Here is a 24,591-nt window from a genome sequence, read left to right as displayed (position 1 = left end):
TTGGCCAACTTTAGATTCAGTTTGTTTATTTGGGATGCCGATTTAGAAAATTGCATTGGATAGACCACATGCATTGGATAGACTGCATGACTCCATGCAGTCATGCTGGCCACATGACCTTGGAGGTGTCTACGGACAACGCTGGCTCTTCGGCTTAGAAATGGAGATGAGCACCACACCCCAGAGTCAGACATGACTGGACTTAATGTCAGGGGACTACCTTTACCTTTACCTTAGACCACATCAGGTTTAGTTTCTGATACAATGCACGAGCTATTTAGTAGTCGCCATCTGCTCGCCCACAGAAAACCATATTTAAAAATCTAGAGCTGATGTGGTAGAAGTAATCTTTTATGGGTCGTCAGCCTCTTCCCTCCAGACATACCCATTGCCTCGATACTATAAGGTTTTGCGAGACCAGTCGCTCTCATTCCTGCGTGGTTTTGAGGCAACGGTGTAGTAATTGTGAGGTTGTGGACCATATTTTCGTTCTTGCAGACCAGTGGTGGTCCATGAACCACAGGTTGGGAAACACTGTTCTAGACTGACTTCTGATTTAGTTTCTGGTTCCTAAAAAAACAGGATCCCGGTTCTTCCTTCATTACTCAGATCTACCCAATATCCCCAAATTGTGCATTCAGTGGCATTTTCTGTCTTACCACTTAAGGAGAGACAAGACTGTACTTCATATGTACCAGCTGCAGAACAGGTTTTTGTCCTGTCTCCATGAACTGGCATTTTCATATTAATAGAATATTTTTGTTCTAGGATCCTCTTTTAAAAAATAAGTTAGGAAAACTTTGAAATTAATCTTAAATAATTTTTAAAATCCAATTTTAAATGTAAACATCCAAATCCCTTTTAAAACATCATTGGCTTTTTAATCAACTCTGATTCATATGAGATCAGGTTCAGCCCATATTTATCTTGTCTTAAAACATACATGCCCAAGCATTTCAGAGATTATATAATGTATATGACTTGCTTAAATGAAGACTTAATTTTACTGCTGTTTTTCCAGAAACTCTGATAATATAATGTCTATAGTCCCACTGCACCTGAGATTTGTTTATGGTAAACCTTGTCAGATGATAGAAACCAAGGTCCATTAGATCCAGGTGTTCTCCAAAATTAAAGCTGCATTGTTATAAAGGCTCAACTGTTTATAGTCCGAGCCCTACACATAGTGAGAGATGAAAAACTGTATTAGTCAGGTTGAGTTCTCTTTGAACATCCTTTACAACACAGCTGAAAGGTCTTGCTCTCCAGTGGAATGGGAATATGTAGAACTCGCACGTTCCAGAGGCTCTGTATACAAAAAACGGCAGTGTTTTGACAGAGGAAAAGCAATGTGCTTCTGGAAAAATATACATGTATATTTTCTAAACTTCTCACCAGCAAAAGCGTAGATCACAGGGTTAATGCAACAATGGGCCATTGCTAATATTTCGGTCACTTGTAACGCAATCCCCAAATTACTATAGTCATAACAGTTGTCAAGACGAAATGATGTTTGGAACGTCTGGAGCAGGAGAACAATGTTGTACGGGGCCCAGAAAAGAAAATAAATAATCATGATGATAAAAATCAGCCTGACTGCTTTGTTCTTTTTATCGTTTCTGCGTCTCATCAGGGTTACTATGATCTGAGCGTAGCAGAAGATCATCACCATCATAGGGAAGACCAGGCCAATCAAGTTTATTTTCAGTGTCAGAAACTGGTTCCAGTTGGCATGTGTTTCATGTGGAAAATTGAGAGTGCATCTGTAGCGGTTATCTTCTCGTTGTAATTTGTTAAAGATCAAGCCTGGTATTGAGGCTAATATTGCCACACACCATGTGACAACACTTGTGACAATGCCATAGACCACCGTCCTGGCTTTTAATGCAAAAACTGCATGGACTATTGCTAAGTACCGATCGATGGTCAACAGAATGATGAAAAAGCTCCCACTATAGAAGCCTATAAGATATATCCCAGAAAGGATTTTGCACATTGCATCTTCAAATATCCATTCATTGGCTGCAGAATAAGCCCAAAATGGGAGCGAGACCACGAAAAGCAAGTCAGAGATGGCCAGATTCAGCAAGTAGATGTCAGTCATGCTCTTGAGTTTCTTGTATCTGATGAGGATTAGCACAACTAGTGCATTACCCAGCATGCCAAATATGAGTACCAAAGTGTAAAGTGTTGGCAGAAAATGGGAAGCAAATTTCTGGCCTTTGGTATCTGTGCACGGTGATGAGTCATAGTCAAATTCTGTGGTGGGAATGTCATCGACTGTTGTGTGTGTGGCAGTGTCCATCTTGTTTCCTATAACTGAAAAATTATCAAGGTTATTTATTTCCCCTGGTTTTTTAAAGGTTTTTAAACACCCACCACCCCACTTATGTACAAAAACCACTAATAAATTTTTTTAAAAAAAATATAACTTCTATGAAAAGAGGTAATTCTGTAACACATAATGACATTCTGATAGCAAAACATTTTGTCTGAGATAAAATACTGAGATGGGTAAAATTTAAACAGAGTTTTCTCAGCTAGATGTTTGAATTATTGGATAAACATTATATTAATGGCTCTATTAAAGATCCATAAACCTGAAACTTTGCTAATTGTCTGTCAAGATATTTTTAAATGCTATCACAAATGTGCCGAAAAGTGTTTTGAAAAAGATAACAATTTTTTGAATTTTTTTACCCAGCAAAATAATCTTTAGCATGCTTTGTGAAATTACACAATCAAGTTAAGTTTGGTATGTGACTATAAGGGGAGACTCTTATTTATGGATGGTGCCTTTATTGAGGAGTCAAGCTAGTATTAGGTAAAGACATTCTATTTTCCTAGGGCTCTTTCAAATACTTCTAAGTTGTTTTCAAAGGCTTTTAAAAGATCTGACAGATATTTTTGCTCTACCATTGCATGCTTTAGTTTATATAATTGTGATTTAATACTTAAGATTTAAATGTAAACCTTTTAGAGTTTTCTTTCCATAAAAAAAAACCCGATTACATTCATAGGTTCACCAAAAGTCATCGTGTTGGTCCTCTACATCAGTTAGCTTGATATTAGACTTGTGCATTTGTATAGAATTGCTATCCATTTCTGTTTGTTTCATTAGTAAGTCCCCAGTTTTCGTGTTCAAGCGCCTTCCGAAAAAGGGCACCTTTCTGAATGGGAGTTTTTGTTCCTCATCCGAAAATACAAAAATGTTCGGTCTATTGGCAGCAATGGGCTGGCTTTCCCAGGCTCCAGTCTCCCTCAGTTTTAGGGCTAGAGGGATTACAATCACCACACATGGAGGGCACATTTACCACTCTTAGCCCACCAAGTTTTATAACAAATGGGTCATCCCTCAATTTTTAGAGATTTTTTTCAATAAATAAAATCTCCTTAAAAACATTCCCTCTTTCTCCTTGCTGGCCCCGCCCTCTAACTTCTCCAGGAGCAGCAGCAGGAAGGAGGCAGGGCAGGGTACCCTTCTTTCACGCCAAATATCAAAGATACTTCACACACCACACACAACCCAGTGTCCAGCCCTATTATTTCACTTCTTTTTTAACTGGTGGCAATGGCGGAGAATTCCCCTCCCCTTCCCATCATTTTTGGCAATGGCATGGTTTGTCTTGGAGCTGCTGCCCTGGGTTCTTGCTTGCTGCTGCTGCTGCCTATTTGGGCGCTTTCCCCTTGGTTTCTCATGCAAGGAAGATGGCTCCAGCCTCACTTCTCTTCTTCTTTCACACCTCTTATCGTGTCTTGCTGCTACTGCCTGGCTGGGTGCTTTCCCCTCTGTCTCTTACACAAGGAAGACACCTCGAGCCCCACTCTTCTTCCTCCTTCGCACCTCTTACTCTAGAGGCTCCTTCCTTGCATGAGAGATGGAGGAGGAGAAGGAGAAGAAAGTGCCCAGCCAGGCAGCAGCAGCAAGGACCCAAGGCAGCAGCTCCACGAACCAAGGAAGAGGCAGGAGAAGAGGACTTGGGTCACCACACACTCTCCAAGGCATTTTAAAGAGACTTCCCATTTCCAGATAAGGAAGAATCTAGGCACATGAGAGTTTCTGCAAACTATAGTTCAAAAAGGAAAAAAATCAAGTTCTGATACAAACTTTTGATAACTTTCACAGAAAGTCAGATGTACAGTGAACTACGCAAACAATCATGAATAGTTTATTCTTGTAAAAACAAAACATAATGTCAGCAAATTGGCAGACTCAGAAAGTATTATATATTTCCACACATTGGACATTCATGGCACAGCCATAGTTGTATAAAATCCAGGGTGGGAACTTTTGCAGGGCTGTTACTCTAGCACTCTTATAAAGTATAAAGTATGCCTATGAGAAAAATGAAAGGAATAAGTTTCAGCTTCCCGGATGTATTATAGAGGTGCAGTTGACCACCAGCCCTATGTTGAGGCTCTTCTAAATAAACCATATCTTATCATTTTAATTGAGGAGCACAATTGAAATCTCCTGGTTATCCTCATAAAATGGCACAATTGTTATAAACTGAGGTGGAAGCCACCAGTGGTGCAGTGGGTTAAACCCCTGTGACGGCAGGACTGAAGACCGACAGATCGGAGGTTGGAATCCGGGGAGAGCGCGGATGAGCTCCCCCTATCAGCTCCAACTCCCCATGCACCCCACAAGGATGGTAAAACATCAAAACATCCGGGCATCCCCTGTGCAATGTCCTTGCAGATGGCCAATTCTCTCACACCAGAAGCAACTTGCAGTTTCTCAAATCGCTCCTGACATGATAAAAAGAAGAAAAATGAAGTGGATGAGGGAAATCTGATACCAGTAAAAAAAATTGCATGTCATTCCTAAATGATAATGCCAAATATAGCTGTCATTTTGTCACTGTATACAAGATTTTCTGCCTTCTCAGTAGGTCTGAAGATAGAAAATTCTAGAAAGCCCCATTTAACGAATGCTAAAGCCAGTACGAGAATAGGAGTAATTTCCATTACTGCCCAGAGTGTTAAATTCGCCTTGACTCCCTCCTTCTCTTTTCATGTCTCTAACTGTAATCTTTCTTCCCTGCTTGTTTCTCATGCATTTCATGTTTGCCTGAGATTTGCTTTTGCTCTGGATGTGGATGGGCCAAGGCCAAGCAAAGCAAAATAGAGTAGTTCCACAAACCAAACGTAAATGTACTTTCCTATTTCTCCTATTGAACCTCCTAATGCACCATGTCAGCAATTCAATCCTTACATATGGGGACATTTTGTTTTTATTCTATAGATTAAAGAGGGAATAAACATTGTAGATATATACAGTGTGATACATACTTGCACAGTTTCATATTGTTATCAGTACTTCAGTTGCAAATGCACATATTTCAGCAGTGGCCAGAAACACGCCACTGCCTACCAAATATATAACATATTATTACCAATGGTTTTTTTTTTATCATGTCAGAAACAGCTTGGGAATAACTGCAAGTCACTTCTGGTGTGGGAGAATTGGCCATCTGCAAGGACGTTGCCCAGGGGATGCCCTGATGTGTTACCATCCTGTCCCTGCATGGGAAGCTGGAGCTGACAGATGGGAGCTCACCCTGTTTTGCAGATTCAAACCACTGACCTTCATGTCTTCAGATCAGCAGTTCAGCCAGCACCAGGGTTTAACCCATTGCACCACTGTGGCTCCTTTACCAATGGTGAAACAGGTTTAAATCAGTGATTAAAACAAGACCTATCTTTGTTGATTTCAGTAATTGATTTTACTGATAATTGATTTTTACTGATCTACTCTGTCTAAAACATTACAATTCAGTGCATGAACCTGCATATAATACTCTGCTAAATGGGAAAGTCCAGGTATTCGATGTGCTTAGAGAAGAGGAAGAAACAGCAGCAGCATACAAGGACATTCGGTATGTTATGTAACCTATACTAAATCTAGAAATCTTAGACCCCTTCTATGTAGCTGTATAAAATCCAGGTTATCTGCTTTTGAACTGAGTGTAGACTCAGATAACCCAGTTCAAAGCAGATAATCTGGCTATTCTAGATTATATGGCAGTGTAGAAGGGCCCCGAGTCAAAAAGTCCTGTGGCGCCATATGTCTTGCCATAAAACACACATGCAAATAAGTTTCAAAGACTATAGCACATAATGTATACGTCCAGCTTGAATGAAGGATTTGCTTTCCTTGCTTTTAACAGAACCCCTGAGAATATAATATCTGCAGTTCAACTGCATGTGAGAGTTGATTTTGTACAGTTTGTGAAATTAAAGTCTCTTACTTTCAAGTCTTGTCTTTGACCCTAAAGTTGTCATAAGGTATTTGTTTATGTTCTGTCCAAAGCCCCGTGTGCAAAGAGATCTAAAAACCTGCAGTCTCCAGTTTAAGAATGGTGTCTTCTCTTTGGACATCCTTTACAACACAGCTGAAAGGTCTTGCTCTCCAGTGGAATGGGAATATGTAGAACTCGCACGTTCCACAGGCTCGGTATACCAAAAACGGAAATGTTTTGACAAATGAAGAGCAACGTGCTTTCGGAAAAAAGTGCATGTATATTTTCGGAACTTCTCACCAGCAAAAGCGTAGATCACAGGGTTAATGCAACAATGGGCCATTGCTAATGTTTCGGTCACTTGTAATGCAATCCCCAAATTACTATAGTCATAACAGTTGTCAAGACGAAATGATGTTTGGAACGTCTGGAGCAGGAGAACAATGTTGTACGGGGCCCAGAAGAGAAAGTAAATAATCATGATGATAAAAATCAGCCTGACTGCTTTGTTCTTTTTATCATTTCTGCATCTCCTCAGGGTTATTATGATCCGAGTGTAGCAGAAGGTCATCACCATCATGGGGAAGATCAGGCCAATCAAGTTTATTTTCAGTGTCAGAAACTGATTCCAGTTGACATGTGTTTCAGGTGGAAAACTGAGAGTGCATTTGCAGCGATCATTTTCTTGTTGTAATTTGTTAAAAATCAACTGTGGTATTGAGGCTAATATTGCCACACACCATGTGACAACACTTGTGACAATGCCATAGACCACCGTCCTGGCTTTTAATGCAAAAACTGCATGGACTATTGCTAAGTACCGATCGATGGTCAACAGAATGATGAAAAAGCTCCCACTGTAGAAGCCTATAAGATATATCCCAGAAAGGATTTTGCACATTGCATCTTCAAATATCCATTCATTGGCTGCAGAATAAGCCCAAAATGGGAGCGAGACCACGAAAAGCAAGTCAGAGATGGCCAGATTCAGCAAGTAGATGTCGGTCATGCTCTTGAGTTTCTTATATCTGACGAGGATCAGCACAACTAGTGCATTGCCCAGCATGCCAAATATGAGCACCAAAGAGTAAAGTGTTGGTAGAACATGGGAAGCAAATTCTTGGACAGCAACACTGTAGCATGGTGTAGGGATGTCACCGTAATAAAATTCTGTTGTAACTACAGCCTCATCTGTTGTCACTGTAGATGTCTCCATCTTGCTCCCTGTGACTGAAGAAGATAATGCTTATTTACTTTTGTGAATGGTAGTCATAGAATCATAGAGTTGGAAGAGACCTCATGGGCCATCCAGTTCAACCCCCTGCCAAGAAGCAGGAAAATCACATTCAAAGCACCCCTGACAGATGGCCATCCAGCCTCTTTTTAAAAGCCTCCAAAGAAGGAGCCTAGTAGTAGTAAAAAGACCACATTTGCCTATGTGAGAGGAAGAGTGGTATAGTGAACTGAGTCTTCAACTAGTACTCTGACAAACAGGGTATAAATCTCTTCTTGGCCATATAAACCCACTGACTGGTTGAGACTCTATGGCCCCTTCTACACACCCATCTAACCCAGAATATCAAGGCAGATTATCCACCATATCTGCTTTGAACTGGATTATATGAGTCTACACTGCCATATAATCCAATTCAATGTGGATTTTATACAGCTATGTGGAAGAGGCCTCAGAGGAAGGAAAAAAACTCTCTTTGAACATAGTTTGGCCAAGAAAACTTCATAATACCTTAGGGTTGCCATAAGTTGGATACTACTTGAAGTTACGCAACAAGTAGAAATGCTGTCTACCAGAAGTTGGAAAAGTTCCTTTTTAACATTAACTTCCTAATTCCCAGCTAACCAGTCACAGATCATGCTGTCTGGACATTCAGGGAATGGCAATATCGACAAACTCTGATCTGTCTTCAGGCATGGGAACAACAAAATCATGTATATGGCAGAAGACCCTGGTCATTTAATTCTAAATGAATAAAATGGAGATATGAAAAAATACAGTAGCTCTCATCTATAAAGATATTATTGGATTTGGAGTGATCTTTCCCAAGATCCCTATGTTTCTAGAACTATAATATCCACATATAATTATGAAATATTATATATATATATATATATATATATATATATATATATATCCATCATCATTTTTGCGCCATGGCCCCTCTTAAATCACCATAAGAAGCAGTTGTTGGGTTCCTGATCCAGTTTTCAGTAGTGGTAGTCTCCACTGCAGAACCAAGCTGTAGCTATTTCAGTCTTCTGTGAAGCTATGTTTACCATCAAAAGCGTTTTAAAATGTTTTAGAAGTTAATTTAATGTGATTTCAAAGACCAGTAATATTTGTTTAATTTTCAGATGTTGGCATTGCTATTTTTGTTTCATCTCTTAAATTCTAATCCCACATCATTGAGGATTTTATTCCTTTTCCAAGGCCCTGTCTACACTACCATATAAAATCCAGATTATCTGCTTTGAAATGGATTATATGGCAGTGTAAGGTAAAGGTAAAGGTAGTCCCCTGACATTAAGTCCAGTCATGTCTGACTCTGGGGTGTGGTGCTCATCTCCATTTCTAAGCCGAAGAGCCAGCGTTGTCCGTAGACACCTCCAAGGTCATGTGGCTGGCATGACTACATGGAGCGCCGTTACCTCCCCGCCGGAGCGGTACCTATTGATCTACTCACATTTGCATGTTTTCGAACTGCTAGGTTGGCAGAAGCTAGGGCTGACAGCGGAAGCTCACGCCGCTCCCCGGAATCGAACCTGCGATCTTTCGATCAACAAGCTCAGCAACTCAGTGTTTTAACCCACTGCGCCATGGCAGTGTAGACCGATATAATCCAGCTCAAAGCAGATAATGTGGATTAATCCTAAACTGCATTTCCAAATTGTCAACTGACTTTTAGGTTACTACAGTGCTAGAGATTGAAAAGAGAAGGGCTCATCATGTACATGGGGAGACACTGTATTTAGAGAGGACGGTGAATTTTTACAATTGTGACATAATAACAAAGTGAAAATTTGTATTGATAGAAGATCACTCGTACATTCATACTCTCTCCGGAAATGTGTTTGCTTTTTTAAAAGTTAATATCAGGGACTGTTTGGTTATTTAAGTTTTCGGCAATGTTTCAAGTTTCGCTATACATTCTAGGAACATATTCTCTGTTGCCACATGGAGGAGCCAAAGATACATTTTTGAAATGTGGTTGGCACCACAAATTAAGAGTTCAAACTGAGCCGATCCCATTAGGGACTTTATCAGACACAGTCTTGTCTACTCTTCTCCTTGTTTCTGCACGTTGTCCAAACAGAGTTCCACTGATACAGGGCAACTTCCAGCAGGGCTCCATAGTACTCCATTCCAGCAACGTCCAGAAACAGAGCCCATAATGACTTTGGAGAAAGTGGAGAAAGTGGAGAAAGCGAAGAGGAAGTGAGAAAGGTCATGGAAAGGATGGGAAATTATGTAAGATGAGAGGCCATCCCAGAAGACATGGAAAGATAATAGGGAACAGAGGAGGACTATTCCCTCCATTTTCCTCCTCTTTCCCCCTGCCTGTCTGATCAAGTCATAAGCATGTCCTCCTCCTTCTGTTGCCAGAGACTCACCACCATACATAAGTGAAACATTGATATTAAGGAAATCTGTAAGGAATCTCTACTATCTGCAGTTATTTAATTCACGAGGAGATATCAAATTTTGCAAACAAACTCACTATCTTGACATCTCACCAATTTAAATGTCTTATGGCCATAATAATCTCTTTGCACAGGCGCTAAGACTGCAGGAGCAAAAAAATGAAGATGGTTTCTGTCCTCTAATGGTGATGTAGATGAGGTACGTCAGCCAGCGTTATTACCCGGTTGTGTGACAAGCAACACCTGAAGAAATTCCTTTTTATACACAGCCATGATGGATACAAGAACTCTCACCCTGAAAGGTGCTGATTTATTTATTTATTTATTTATTGATATCTGGGTGTGTCTGCACTATAGAATTTGTTTTGAGTTAACAAAACAAATTCTGCCATAGTCATAGTGCAATTATATGGAATTTATTTACTTTACTTTACTTTACTTTACTTGTATACCACTTTTCTTGTATACTGCAGGGGACTCAAAGTGGTTTCTAACATAATTATGGCAACATTTAATGCCTCATGTACAGAAACCTGACATAACAATAATAATTTACAATTATCAATTAAATCATAAAACACAACATCATAAAACACAAATCCTGGGATTTGTAGTTAGGTGAGGCACTAGCATTCTTTGGCAGAGAAGGCTAAGGAGTTGTAAAACTGCAACTCCCATGAGTCCATAGCATTAAGCCATTGCAGTTAATGTAATCAAAGACAGTTTAGGGCAGGGGTCCTCAAACTATGGCCCAGGGGCCGGATACGGCCCTCCAAGGTCATTTACACGGCCCTCGCTCAGGGTCAACCTAAGTCTGAAAAGATTTGAAAGCACACAACAACAACAACAACAATCCTATCTCATCAGCCAAAAGCAGGCCGACGCTTGCCATTGAAATACTAATAAGCTTATATGTGTTAAAATTGTTCTTCATTTTAATTATTGTATTGTTTTGAAGTGTGTGGGGTTTTTTGCACTACAAATAAGATATGTGCAGTGTGCATAGGAATTCAAATTATGTTATTTTTTTCAAATTACAATCCGGCCCTCCAACAGTTTGAGGGATTGTGATCTGGCCCTCTGCTTAAAAAGTTTGAGGACCCCTGGTTTAGGGGATACCAACAATCTGTATGGCCCTATCCCTAATGGTGGGAAATGGTCGGAAGGTTTGGGAAAAATAACTGCAAGTCTTTGACTGCTCTCAGCACAAATTTTGGAATGGTAGCTATGAGGTCAACGTCATATTTCTTTTTTTTTTAAAGCAATTACCTTATAATCTTAGGCACAGCTTTTAGAATAGCTATTTAATTTTCTCAGTGCAGGAAACTTGCTACAACTTATTAGTGATGGCCAGGATGGCCAGGAAGATATATAGCCAGAGTTGGTCTAGGGTTGGTTAAATCTTGTCTGTTCTGTTTTTCAGCTTAGCAACTCTCTTCCATGCTGTTTTTAAAAAAATGTTCCATATATTTTTATTTTCAGGGAGAAAATATAGCAGGATGGAGGACTTTGAGTCAGAGTCCATTGTAAAGTGAATCCATCTTGCTGTTCTTTTAGGGCCTCATCACACTTACCAATGTAAGCATCCTAGGACACTTGCCAGCCAGTTGAGGGTGGATGGGAATGTAACACATTACCCTTAACTTCCAGTGGAGGCCCCATCCCCAAACAGCATGGAAATATCCTAGGACGCTTCCTTGTCAACACAGAAAGGCGCCAATGGAGTCAGCACACTTCTGCCCTGATTGGGTGACACTTCCCCCATGTGATAGGGGAAGCATAGCCACACTGGAATGATGTGCAGGGTGCCAGAGTCGCCTTGCGTGCTTGCCGCTTCACCATGCTTACTGGCAAAAGAGCATGAGTGGGGGATGTGTGATAAGATCCTTAATCAAGCTATTCATAAACATCAAGGGAAAGACAGCTGTAACACCATGATATGCCTAATTTGGACATCAGTTTCAAAAAGGGTCTCTTGTGTTTCACAAGGGGCTGCCAGCTGAGAAAACCCAGTCTAAAACACATGTGGACTCACCAAAGTGGTGCACAGTTTTCTGCCTGACTCTCTTCTTTGAGAATCTGAGTTTCCTCCAAGTTCACAGTCTCTGCTTTCTGGTAGCTTCCTATTGCACAAAAGTAATCATTTTTGTCCTTCAGAAATTTTAGTTTTCAGAAGCCCAAACCTGTACTACTAGGTAAAAGTTTGATAGAAGTTAGACTTCCAAACAATCTGGATGGCCCTCACCTTGCCTGATGATTTTACACAAAACAGAAGGATGACCACTTTGGCTACTAATATTATTTCTGAACTGGTCCCCCAAACCCTTAGAAAGCTACTTGGCTGGTAGGGGTTAGACATTCATAACGTCTGCAGAGGGTTCTTTGAGTGGGAATACAGAAAACTCAACATGAGCATTAAAATGGATTATGAGGGGAAGAAGACAAGCACACAAGGGTTCAGAATGAGTTGACACAATCAGAAAGACAGATGTGTCACAATAATTTACCAATAGTTTCGCAATCAAAAATTTGTGTTGAATTCCTAGTAAGATAACATTCAGTTAAGAAATATATTTACAGGAAGGACATATTTTTATGGAAAGGTGTAACTGAATCCAATGCAAAAGAGAAACAAGGTCGTCTGCATTTTGCATTGGGTTCTGTTAGATGTTTCCAGGAGTTTTTTTGTTTTTGTTTTTTCCCCTCTTGCAGAAATGCACTGGACAAAATGAGTAGTCAAATCCACATCAAGGTCCCTACAACTTGAATGACTAGCACTTGCTGAGAAGTGATGATCTGCTATGACCATGGCTAGCAGTTTTCAAACATGGATCGAAACAATCAAAAATATCACATCATTTCTCTCTGTTTCTAATCCTGATCTTAGTGCCAAATAATCAGCAACTAAGGCACCATCTACACTGCCATATAATCCAGTATTGAATGCAGATTAACTGCTTTGAACTGAATAATATGCTGCCATATAACCCAGTTCAGTGCTCTTAATTTGCATTCAGAAACTGAATTATATGGCAATGTAAATGGTTGTTGTAGGTTTTTTCGGGCTATATGGCCATGTTCTAAAGGTGTTTTCTCCTGACGTTTCGCCTGCATCTATGGCAAGCATCCTCAGAGATAGTGAGGTCTGTTGGAACTAGGAAAAAGGGTTTATATATCTGTGGAATGACCAGGGTAGGACAAAGGACTCTTGTCTGCTGGAGCTAGGCGTGAGTGTTTCAACTGACCACCTTGATTAGCAGTGCCAGGCATTGAAATGCTAATCAAGGTGGTCAGTTGAAATATTCACACCTAGCTCTAGCAGACAAGAGTCCTTTGTCTCACCCTGGTCATTCCACAGATATATAAACCCTTTTTCCTAGTTCCAACAGACCTCACTACCTCTGAGGATGCTTGCCATAGATGCAGGCGAAATGCCAGGAGAGAATGCCTCTAGACCATGGCCATATAGCCCGAAAAAACCTACAGCAATCCAGTGATTCCGGCCATGAAAGCCTTCGACAATAGACATGATTTCCTTAGCCATGTACGTATTCCTCTCTAACATTAACATATTGTCCACATTAATAAACTACATGATGAACACATTTGTGTCTTTCAGAGCCTACACGGCAAATGTGAAAAAATGGCATTATCTTCAGTGAATATAAAAGGAAAATCTTTCCAACCTCTATAGAGAACATCCCTCATAATAAGGGCCACTTATCAGTGTTGTGGTTGGAAAAAATATCAGAGACATTTGTGGGCTCTGATCTGACAGAGCCCTGCAACCTGAGCCCTGCCACATGCACAATGGAGGACCTTCTTGCAGCCACACCAGAAGCACTCCAAGTGGCCAGATACTGGTCAAAGGACATTTAATCAACTACCAAACTCACAAATTTTGTATTTTGTCTGTTTTTTTGCTTTGTTCTGTTAGAAATGTAATATAATTGACTGGTTGCCCTGACACGACAAATAAAATCTGACAGATCTCAATGTTAGCCATTTTTTTAAAAGCTTACAAAGCAAAGGAGAAATTAATGTTTCTAGTCAAGCTTTAAACTTGTGAAGAGAGCAATTCTTAAAATGTTGCAAAGGAGGTCACATCTGTCAGTCACAATTTCCCTCTTTTAAGACTGAGTTTCTGACATTTTTGCAGTATTTATTTTGCAAAGCTGAATACTTTCATACCTTGTTGTCATTTTTATGAATAATATCACTGATTTTCCCTTTTAAAGGTATTTTAGTAAAATCAAATAGAGAGGGGAAATAAAAAAAAACATTCTGCCCAATTATTAAGGGATGAAGGATAACTGGCAACACTTTAAGAATAGAAGGGATATGTTTAAACTGTCAATAACCTGTAGACGAATATGAACTGATAACTATATATTTGCAGTCAAGTTTTGTTGTAAAAGTGGAAATCCACTTAACATTCCTAATCTATTTTGATTTCTATTTTTATATTTGCTCCTTATCCATATAAGTAGGAAAAAGCATACACACACACACACACACACACACAAGGATACACTCCAACTTAAATTTACTTACCAATTTATGGACGTTTAATAAATGATGCTGAAAGCTTCGTTCTTTGCATCTAGTTTTTGTAGTAAAGACTGGAATAGATGCACTTCAGCAAAAAAGAAAAGAAAAGAAAAAAGAATGAACAAAGAAAGAAATGTCACACTTCCCTGTGTGAAGAAAGATTTTGAGTTCTGCAATTTGTTCGTTTCTCCTTTAAAAACAATATGTCAGTTCCTTTCTTCTAATAATAGCCTTTTGACTAGGCAGCTTTTTAACAATCTGTTTCCATACTTCTGTAGAATATTTGGACAACTACAGGATTCTTTTACTGCTCTGTTGACTTTATTGCACCATCTTGGTTAGAACCCATGCTAAAAACACACCCACTCAACCCCAAAAACAAGGCTTTATCTTTCATCTGCACATTTTACTGCTCCATATCTTCACAAAACCACACATTTTTCGGAACGGATACATGTCCCCTTCAATGAACCCCCCCCCCCCCCCCCCATTTCTGTAGAGTCATGATGATGATGCGAGAAGTTAATTCACACCTGGTGGTTTATTTTGCCTGTTTGAAACTGAGCGTAGCCCTTTTTTCCATTCTTAAACCCGATGAAAATCACTTCTGTTGAATCTTAGACCCAGATGCTCTGTATTTGGACAGCAAAAGTGCACAAATGGTTAGCACATCTTTGGGGAGATTATAGGAAGAGATTACATATCATCATCTGGTCTTCTTGTACATTCGTATCACTTTCTTATGAACAAAAGGGCAGTGTGGAGTAGTGCAGTCGTGGCTGATGGTTTCTGTGTCCTTGGAGCAATGCATTTATTCTGGGCATTATTGCCAACTATAAAGCTGCTAAGCAAGCTACCAAAACTAGGATCTTGGACATGACCCTATTATATTCAGTCTATATCAGTGGTTCCCAAACATTTTTGACCAGGGACCACTTTACCAGGGACCACTCTCCAACATAAGTACCAAAAGAGTTACGAATCGGTTATTGATCAACTTTAGATTTGGTTTGGTTATTTGGAATGATGATTCAGAAAATTGCATTGAATAGACCACATCCGTTCCAGTTTCCGATACAGAACATATGCCATCCAGTAGTCGCCATCTGCTTGCCCACAGAAAAGCATATTTAAAAATCTAGAGCTGATGTGATAGTAGTAATCTTTTGTGGGTAGTCAGTCTCTCCTCTCCCGACATCCCTGTTGCCTCGGCACTATAAGAGGGTTTTGCGAGACCAGTCAGCCTCAGTGCCGCGAGGTTTCGAGGCAACCGTGTAGTAATGGTGAGGCCGCGGACGAACTTTTCATTCTTGGGAACCACTGGTGGTCCACGGACCACAGGCTGGGAATCACTGGTCTACATCCTACCCAAATATGACTGCACTTTAACTATCAGGGCTCTTATCTGTAGAATTTGTGGATTTGCAGTTTAAGATTCTCAGCTGGAAAACTCACCACATTACAAATCGCAGGATTCCATAGGGAATAACTTTCCAATTATGACACATTAGTGCAAAGCTTCCCAGACATTTTATGTTGGTGACTCACATTTTAGACGTGGATTATTTTGCAACACAGTAATTCAGTTTTTACTAGCAAACTGGAGGTTAAACCAACCCCTTATAAGATATATAGACACATATATACATTGTAATAGTGAAAAGTATGAGAACCCATCATAACTCATAAAAATATGTAAGTTACTGTATAATTGTTAAAATACATGATTTATTGTTTATTTCACATAGACTTAGAGGTTTTCCTAACGTTCACGAGATACACCTATGCACTGCAGGCGACACACTAACTTGTCGTGACACACAGTTTGGGAAGCTGTTATTAGTTTGTTGGCTGCAATATATGTGTGTGTCACAGGAACATAACAAGAAATGACAAAAATCTTGGAAATGTATGTTATTATACTACAAATCATATATTTTAAAATGATAAATGAAAGGTTTTCATTAGATACGTTGTGTCCCCATACATTTTGTTATTACAGCATAGGTAAGTCTCTGTATCTCTTATAAAGTGTCAGTTTAACCTCCTGTTATGCTAGTAAAACTTTATTACTGTATTGAAATGTTTGGAAAGCTCCGCCATTGAGTGTTGCCATTGCAGTTAAAGTTGAATATAACACTATAATTAGATAGTATGACAGGATAAAGAATCTCCCTTTGCGTAGATTTTGCCCAGCTAACCCCAAAGCCACCAGCTGCAGGAACAGAAACACAAGCTTTGAGGAAGTAACTTAGACCTTATCAACGCATTCCCTTGGCATTGTGTAAAACCGCATGCTTTTAGCGGGATCTCATATTGCTGCTGTATGCACCCATTTTGATTTTGCGAGGTTTCTCACTTCCCCAATGCAAATTGATTTTGGTAAGTGTTCACACTGTTAGGAAAATTCATTTGGATATGGGTAAAGGAAGCAGAAGGAGAGCAGAAATTGATTTCAAGAAAATGTACTGTTGGTCAAGAGTGGTAACAGCCCAACTTGTGTTGGGGAAACAAACAGCCACACCCAAATTGGGTGTGCTGGCTTGTTATAACCTTTTTCTGAAATGTTCACATTAAACAAAGCTTAAGTTTTAATTTCCCCCAAAATCACACGTTATTTCCAAAAGGCTGAAATGTACATGGCTTCAGAGTTATATTTCGTTGCTATTCTAACAAGCGCTCTATTGTCCATTGTAGTTCAGAGCAAATGTGATAAGACCCTGGGAAACAATTTGTACCAAAAGGGAATGGAGTCTTACTCCTTTTTGTTGCAGGCATCTCATCAGCCGAAGATTGTGTCTTTCAGAGAGTCTGCTTGTTAATAAACTGATTTTCAATTGTAGCATTATTTTGAGACTCTTTTGGGTTCTCTCTTTACCATTTCTCTGGGAGTTTCTAAATACAATTGATCATTGGAAGCAGTTCCTAAGCCCCCTCAACATCACTTAATGAATGGCCAAAAAAATCATCTTTAGAAAGTGTTTTCATAAACAATTACCGGTATATGCAATTATATACAATTATATGCTTATATGTGTGCATAAGAATGGATTAAGTCATACGCATTACAAGTTTTCCAGTGTATGCACTTTTTGGAAGCCCTTTCCTCAATATAATGTGTGCACATTTCCTTCCAGTAGATTTATTTTTCAGCTATGTTCAGTTTTGTTTATATGCTAAATAAGTCAGAATTTGATTTATATGCTTCTTGATAGAAGAGGAATGAGTTTGAAACAACATTAAAATTGGTAATGGTTATCTCCACACACTGTGGTGCTTTTGAAATGGAATAGTTGTACTGTATTCTATATCAATACCGTTTGTACTATGGCACGTTTATATTCCATTTTGTTTTCCATATACATGTTGTGTTCTATACACCTTAATTCTAATTATAAGTTTAGACTACATATTTTTCATCTGAATCTCTGATTATTATTATTATTACTATTACTACGAGTTGCTTCTGACACAAAAAAAACCCAAACATACTACTATTACTACTACTACTACTGTAGAATTTGCTGCTGGAAGAAATCCGACAGCTAAATGAGCTGTTGGAATTTAAAACACATCTGAAGACCCATCTCTTCCAAAAAGTTTAGCCAGTCAGCTTTAACCATGAATGTTAAAATTACATTCCATGCTTATTGTGGTTTAACTTTACTTTCATGTATTGCAACATGTGTGTGTTTTTATATGCTTTTATGAATATATATGCTGTGCCCCACCTCGAGCCATAAAGAGAGGTGGGTAATAAATTAAAAATGTATGAATTTTAAACTTGCTTCTTCTGTTCACTATAATCTTTGTTCTGTGTATTTTAATATAAGCATTTGTAGAAATACATTTTAATATGTATATTTTATATAATGTTTATGATGATTATGTGTTTTATCTATGTTGTAACCTGCGTTGAGCCACAAGGAGAGGCAGGTAAGAAATGAAAATATTATTATTATTATTATTATTATTATTATTATTATATTTTATATACATATATATGTGCATGTCTTTTATTTGTTTTATATTCTAACTCTGTTTTCCATTTCCTTTGTGAATTAGGTCTTATATTCCTTTAATTTTGCTGCAATTCTTTATTATACCAACACTGCACTTTTTTGGCACGGCTGTGAAATGGCAAGAAAAGGAAAGCAAAGCAAACCCCTCTCCACCACCAACTCGAGAGAAAGACAGTGTCTCAGAAGTGGTTGATTACTGTAGTGTGTAGATCTTGTGAGATTATCATTGCATCTTCTCATAACTTAAAACCAATAGATCCGGTTCTACCATCTGGGCAGCAGAGAATAAATTTGTTCCCGCTTCTCTATGACATATTCTCTATGACTATGAGATATTTTGTCCTCTCCTCACTGGGCCGAGCATGCCCAACTCCCTCAACCTTACTTCATGTGTTTTGTTCTCCATACCTCTTCTTCCTCTTGTTGTCCTTCTTGAAACTATCCCAACTTGTATGAATCTTTCTTAGAATGAGGCTTTCCGAACTGAATGCAACACTCCAGATGAGGCCTGACCAGTGCAGAATATAGAGTACTTCCCTTGACTTGGAAAGTATGGTGTTGTTAATGCAAGTGAAAATATTATTTGCCCCCCTTTGCATGGCAAAGGATCTAACTGACCACTTCATTGCTATTGAAGGATGTTGTGGGATTATTTAAAATCACTGAAATGATGCATTCATTCAGTCTATACTTAATAATATAATAACACTTTATTTATATTCCACCCTAACTCCCCAAGGGAACTCAGAGCAGATTACAGCATATATACAAACACAGCAAACATTCAATGCCTTGAGAAAATGAGACAGAATTTCATAGACAAAGACAAAGGCTTCCCCTTTTATTTCTAGCGGTGCTCAGCTCCAGCTTTGGGGGAGGTGTTCATCTCCATTTCCAAGCCAAGGAGCCTGCATTGTCTGTAGACACATCTTGCTCATATGACCGGCATGATTGCTTGGAGCGCTTGTTTGCCTTCCTGTCACATTCACATGTTTTCGAACTGCTAGGTTGGCAGGAGCTGAGGCTAACAGAGGGAGCTCACCCAGACTCACGGATTTGAACTGCCAGCCTTCAGGTCAGCAAGTTCAGTGGTTCAACCCATTGCACCATCACGGCCCCTTAAGTGCCTTCTGTACAAAGCAATGATGTTCATGTGAAGACTTGAAGGAAATGAATGTGGTCCTACTTTCCTTTCCATATGTTAACTTTAGATGCCTTTTTTCTTTCTTTCCATCTTTTTTTTTGACACCCTATTTATTGATTGATTTTTAACAGTAACATTCTAATATACAGTGAAAATAATATATAAAAAGATAAAAATATAATTATTTCATAACAGATCCAGCTAAAAAACCCTACTAAAATTATTAACATCCACAATCCCTTATTGCTACATCATTTGATTTCTTTTTGCTCAAAAACCCCATAAATGGCTTCAAATCTTTTTAAAAGAACATCTTCAGTTGGCTTTGACTTTTCTTTCAAAAACCAAGCCAATTTGGCAATTTTAGTCCACTCCATTCTTCCACTGCTGGTGCTTGAGTCCATTTCCAGGTTTGAGTAAACAATATTCTTGCTTCTATATTGTGGATTGAAGATCTCTTTTTACTCTCCAGTTCAACATTTCTGGTAACATTATAAAATCTACCTTTAATTATTATTAAGATGTAAATCTTAAACCAGCAACTTTTGGCCTTCTTATAAATCCATCACACATAAAAAGGGAGCCATGCACTGGTCTGAAACATTGGGATTAAATATCAACTATACAAGTTTGCTTCTAAATTACTACACAAACTAAACATTGTGCCTTTGGAGGATATTTTTCCTCACACATCCCAAAAGTTTATCATCTTGACTCGAGGGACACTTGATTTCCAAAACTAGAGGTTGGTATTTATTTATTAAATCTCAGTTTTATTCCAAATTTTCATTCTGGATCTGCTCCCTATCTGAGCACGTTGGATAGTTTCATAATAAAATACTATAACACTATTATTCCAGTCAGCTACCTTGACAGCATTCCTACGACGTTGTTCAAAAGCCAAGAAAGTCATTCTGAGTGAAACAGAGCAGGTGGAGAGATGCACAGAAAAAGATAGTCTGGAGAAACCATTGCCAACAGTCACAAGAATCAAGGTACCAGAGCTGAGAAGGAGTGGCATCCACATTGCACATTGCAATCCTCTGTGTTCTAGCATGCCTTTTCTGCACAAAGCAATACTCAAGCAAGAACAAGAAGGGCAGACCTGATTGTACTGTTGCTGTTTGTCTCTATACCCAGAATGCCCCAAATATGTATATCAATGCATGGTTGTGCCCACTGCCTTGTCAGAGACCCCTTCCAGACAGGCCCTATATCCCAGGATCTGATCCCAGGTTTTCTGCTTTAAACTGGATTATATGAGTCTGCACTGCCAGATAATCTGGGATAAACAGAAAACTTGGGATCAGATCCTGGGTTATAAGGCCTGTTTGGAAGCGCCCGTAGGGAAGCACCACAGAGGCAAATCAGTCTTGGGTTTTATTCCAGATCTCAAAGGCACAATCCAAGATGTAGATCCTTTGGTCTCAGGTAGGTTCAGTATTGTCATGTACTATGTTCTGCAATTGATGGTGGTTGGCGATGGAAGGTGTGCTGTCACATGCTGGGCCTATAGCAGTTGGCTTTTGAACAGGACGTGCTCTTTGTGCCCAGTGGGAAGCTGGGGTGCCTCGAGTGAGAGGCCCTAAGGGTTTTCCTATACAAATTCTTTAGAAGCTTGAAAGGTTTAACAAAGTCCTTTATTATTGCTTAAGTCTTCAACAAACAATCCAATGCTTCTTAGATCTTCAACCAATTAAACAAATGCTTCAAGGCTTTGAATCAACTGGTGGCTTTCTTAACCACAAGGGACAGGCAACTGGCTTCATGAACTGTTTCTTTTCTTTAAGAGGAAAACCCTTTTTAACCCCTCCTTGGGCAATCTACTTTCTAAACTTTGCTGGTGTGGGCTCTACTCCCGGCTCCAAACTGCTTCTTGGGTCCCAAGTAGACCTACCAGTCAAGGCTTTGTAGATTCTCCACCCAGAGTCCTTTGGAACTGTTTCCCCCCGGAATTTCCCCCAGATGCTGTGAGAAACGAAGCTTCTTTACAGGTGGAGTTAATCCACGTCCTGTAGCTAAGTTTTCCAATGCAAGACTGACCTAAAATGGCTCCCTCTCCTCCCAGAGCCCTAGGGAAAGGGGTGGAACCAAAACTTAACAATGATTGATAGGTCATAGGCCCTATAATTGCAAACCAAGGGAAGCCACCGTATTGCAAAATGCATGGAGCTTTGGAATACATGCAAACACTCAAAGAAAGAAAAGGAAGTTGGAGCTTTTGGTACAGCCGTACCAGCACAGAAGGGTTAAAGTAGGTATTAGTTCTAATGGGTTGAGTAATCTGTAAGTAAAAGTTCATGGGTGACAGCAATTAAGGGTGGAGGTATGCAAGAGATAGATTGCAGCTGGGTGCTTCTGGATATGAGCTAGCCTTGGGACTGATCTATCAAGTTATCTATCAAGTTATCTATGGGGGAAAAGTATTTGTTATATTTTGGTGGTGGATGCTGCTGATTTCCCTCCAGGTCTCTGGATTTTTAGTATCCTGACCTGTCTCCTGAATTCTTAGAATCCTGGAACCTTAAATCTTTCGACTGGCTTTTGACTATGGTAGACTCTTGATCCCTGGACTTTGTTTATTGAATTCTCCGTGTTTGACCACTGGATTGGACCTTTTGACTACAGAGTTATCTTGAACCTGCAACAGTGTTTTGCTATCGGTTTTTGTATATTCTGTGGCTGAGTGCTATCTTTGTTTTATATTTTGGAATATTGAAACAGCCAGACAGTAAGTGCTGTTTTAATTAAACTGTTTATACAAACTGGGTTTTTGTTTGGTTCATCTCTACCTTAATAAGGCAGAGCCCTGACAACGTGACAAGTATCCTGGAGAGTAAAGTCAGCAACCACACATTTTAATGTGAGTAATTACCTTTACAGGTAGGAAATACCATTAAAGGGCCTTTCTTCCCAAAGTCCATATGTTCACCAAGCACAACACATTGTCCCCTACTTCTTCTGAGAAGTCTGCTGATCTTAGTTACACCATACAGCAAGAGAAGGATCAAAAATAGACAGAGTTGAACAGCACTTTACAAACTAAAAAGAATGTTGTGTTCTGTTGTGCTTCTGGAGGAGGAAGAAGACTGTTCTAATTTGGGTTGACTTGGACAGAGCCAGCATAAATAAACTGCAATATGCTTTCGGAAGAAGACCGAGATATATTTCCTAAAGTTTTCTCCCACAAAGGCATAAATCAGAGGGTTGAGGCAGCAATGAATCATAGCAATGACTTCTGTCACTTCAAGGGCTAGTCTCAAGTTGCCATCACAATCAACACCCAAGCCACATGAGAAAAATGCACTTTGATAGGTATGTATTAAACTGGTGATGGTATATGGCATCCAAAAGATGAAGTAAACAATCATTATGGCAAAGATTAGCCTGACAGCCTTCCGCTTTCTTTCATTGTGACCCTTCATCAAAACCCATATAATCTGACTGTAGCAGAATATCATTATGGCAAATGGAATGGCTAAGCCCAAGATGAACATCATTAAATTGATAACTTGCTTCCATTCTTCTTCTTTTCCAGGGGGATAGAAAACGTTGCATTTACAACTCTCTACTTCCTTTTGAACATGGGAAAATATCGATGCAGGCACAGAAGCTAATGTTGCTACCACCCAAGTGATAGCACTTGAGAAAGTCCCATAGAAAACTGTTCTGGCTCTCAATGCAAATACGGCATGAACAATTGCCAGGTACCGATCAACTGTCAAAAGGGTGATGAAGAAACTTCCACTGTAGAAGCCGGCACTGAAAACTCCAGAGAGGATTTTGCACATTGCATTACCAAATACCCACTCATTTGTTGTATAATAAATCCAAAATGGGAGTGAAATAATGAAAATCAAGTCAGAGATAGCCAGATTCAGCAAGTAGATATCGCTCATGTTTTTTAGTTTCTTGTATTTGATGAGAATCAGCACAACCAGTGCATTTCCCAGGAGGCCAAATATGAACACCAAAGAGTAAAGTGGTGGCATAAAATAGGAAGAAAATATGTTGACATGAGGATTATAGATTGGTGCTGATAGGTTTTCATAGTCATAATCCGTGGTGACCCCATCTGCCATCCCAGGAGTATTCATCTTCTTTTCTCCTGGGAATGGAAAATGTGTAGATATAATATGTAAGATAACAGTAAAACAAAACAAAAATGTACTTTATTAACATGCATAATCTTACAAAGTGCAGCGAAAACAAATACAGAATATTTAGTCTGCCAGTGAGGATCAATATATTGCCCAAGAGTCTACATATCAGCAAGAAAGATCAAGGTATTGACCAAAAATGAGAAGAAAATAAAAATGAATTCTTTATAATGCTGTAATTTTCTATTTGTCCACTACCTTCTCTTCATCAATATCTGCACATGGGAGGTGTATTATTGGATTTAGAGATGGTTTAGAAATTAATACACTAAGTAAGTTTGCACACCACAATAAGCCATGGTTTGCATTAGCCTTAGTTTGTTGGCTGGGCCACAAATTGTTCCATAGTTTATTAAACTGGCAACAAATTTGTTGGGAAACAAGCCAAGAATTAGCTACTGTTATGGATTTAGATGTCAGAACACAACAACAAAAACCCTGGGTTTGGATTTATGGCTGGTAAAAATAAACATTGGCATATCTGCAGAGATAGGTTTGCATAACAACTTTAAAGTTTTTCTCACTCACATGAAAATAGTCAACCCCATAGTCAAAGGGCCATCCCACCACCAAATTTTTCAGGTAAAAAAAAACAAACCCTAGTTTACTCATGAATTTTAACTGGTTAACCAAATCCCCATGCTATGTCTATGAGAAGCAAAGAAAATAGAATTCATCCAGAACTGTCTACCAAATTTTGATAATTTATTCACATTGTCCATACTTCAAGAAATAAAGCCTGGCTGCTCATTGGAGGGAAGAATAGTAGACGCCAAGATGAAGTACTTTGGCCACATCATGAGAAGAAAGGA

General features: G+C 39.2%; 3 protein-coding genes across 3 annotated transcripts; all 3 read right to left on the bottom strand.

Moving 5' to 3' along the window:
• Positions 1–954: 954 nt before the first annotated feature.
• On the bottom strand, positions 955–14,538 carry LOC132778619 (C-C chemokine receptor type 5-like). Its single transcript, XM_060781798.2, has 2 exons — positions 14,457–14,538; positions 955–2,319 (listed from the first exon to the last, which is right to left on the bottom strand). Exon 2 carries the CDS (start codon positions 2,303–2,305, stop codon positions 1,238–1,240), a length of 1,068 nt encoding a protein of 355 aa, XP_060637781.2. The 5' UTR covers positions 2,306–2,319; positions 14,457–14,538; the 3' UTR covers positions 955–1,237.
• On the bottom strand, positions 4,148–14,546 carry LOC132778618 (C-C chemokine receptor type 5-like). Its single transcript, XM_060781797.2, has 2 exons — positions 14,457–14,546; positions 4,148–7,475 (listed from the first exon to the last, which is right to left on the bottom strand). Exon 2 carries the CDS (start codon positions 7,459–7,461, stop codon positions 6,388–6,390), a length of 1,074 nt encoding a protein of 357 aa, XP_060637780.2. The 5' UTR covers positions 7,462–7,475; positions 14,457–14,546; the 3' UTR covers positions 4,148–6,387.
• Positions 14,547–21,377: 6,831 nt separating this feature from the next.
• On the bottom strand, positions 21,378–23,721 carry LOC132779755 (C-C chemokine receptor type 5-like). The gene has a single exon (XM_060783426.2). It carries the CDS (start codon positions 23,714–23,716, stop codon positions 22,655–22,657), a length of 1,062 nt encoding a protein of 353 aa, XP_060639409.2. The 5' UTR covers positions 23,717–23,721; the 3' UTR covers positions 21,378–22,654.
• Positions 23,722–24,591: the final 870 nt, after the last annotated feature.

The sequence above is a fragment of the Anolis sagrei genome, chromosome 6 (genome assembly GCF_037176765.1).
Source record: "Anolis sagrei isolate rAnoSag1 chromosome 6, rAnoSag1.mat, whole genome shotgun sequence".
Classification (NCBI taxonomy): Eukaryota; Metazoa; Chordata; class Lepidosauria; order Squamata; family Dactyloidae; genus Anolis; species Anolis sagrei.
Note: the sequence above shows the minus strand (reverse complement) of the source record. Positions and strands in the feature narration are given on the sequence as shown.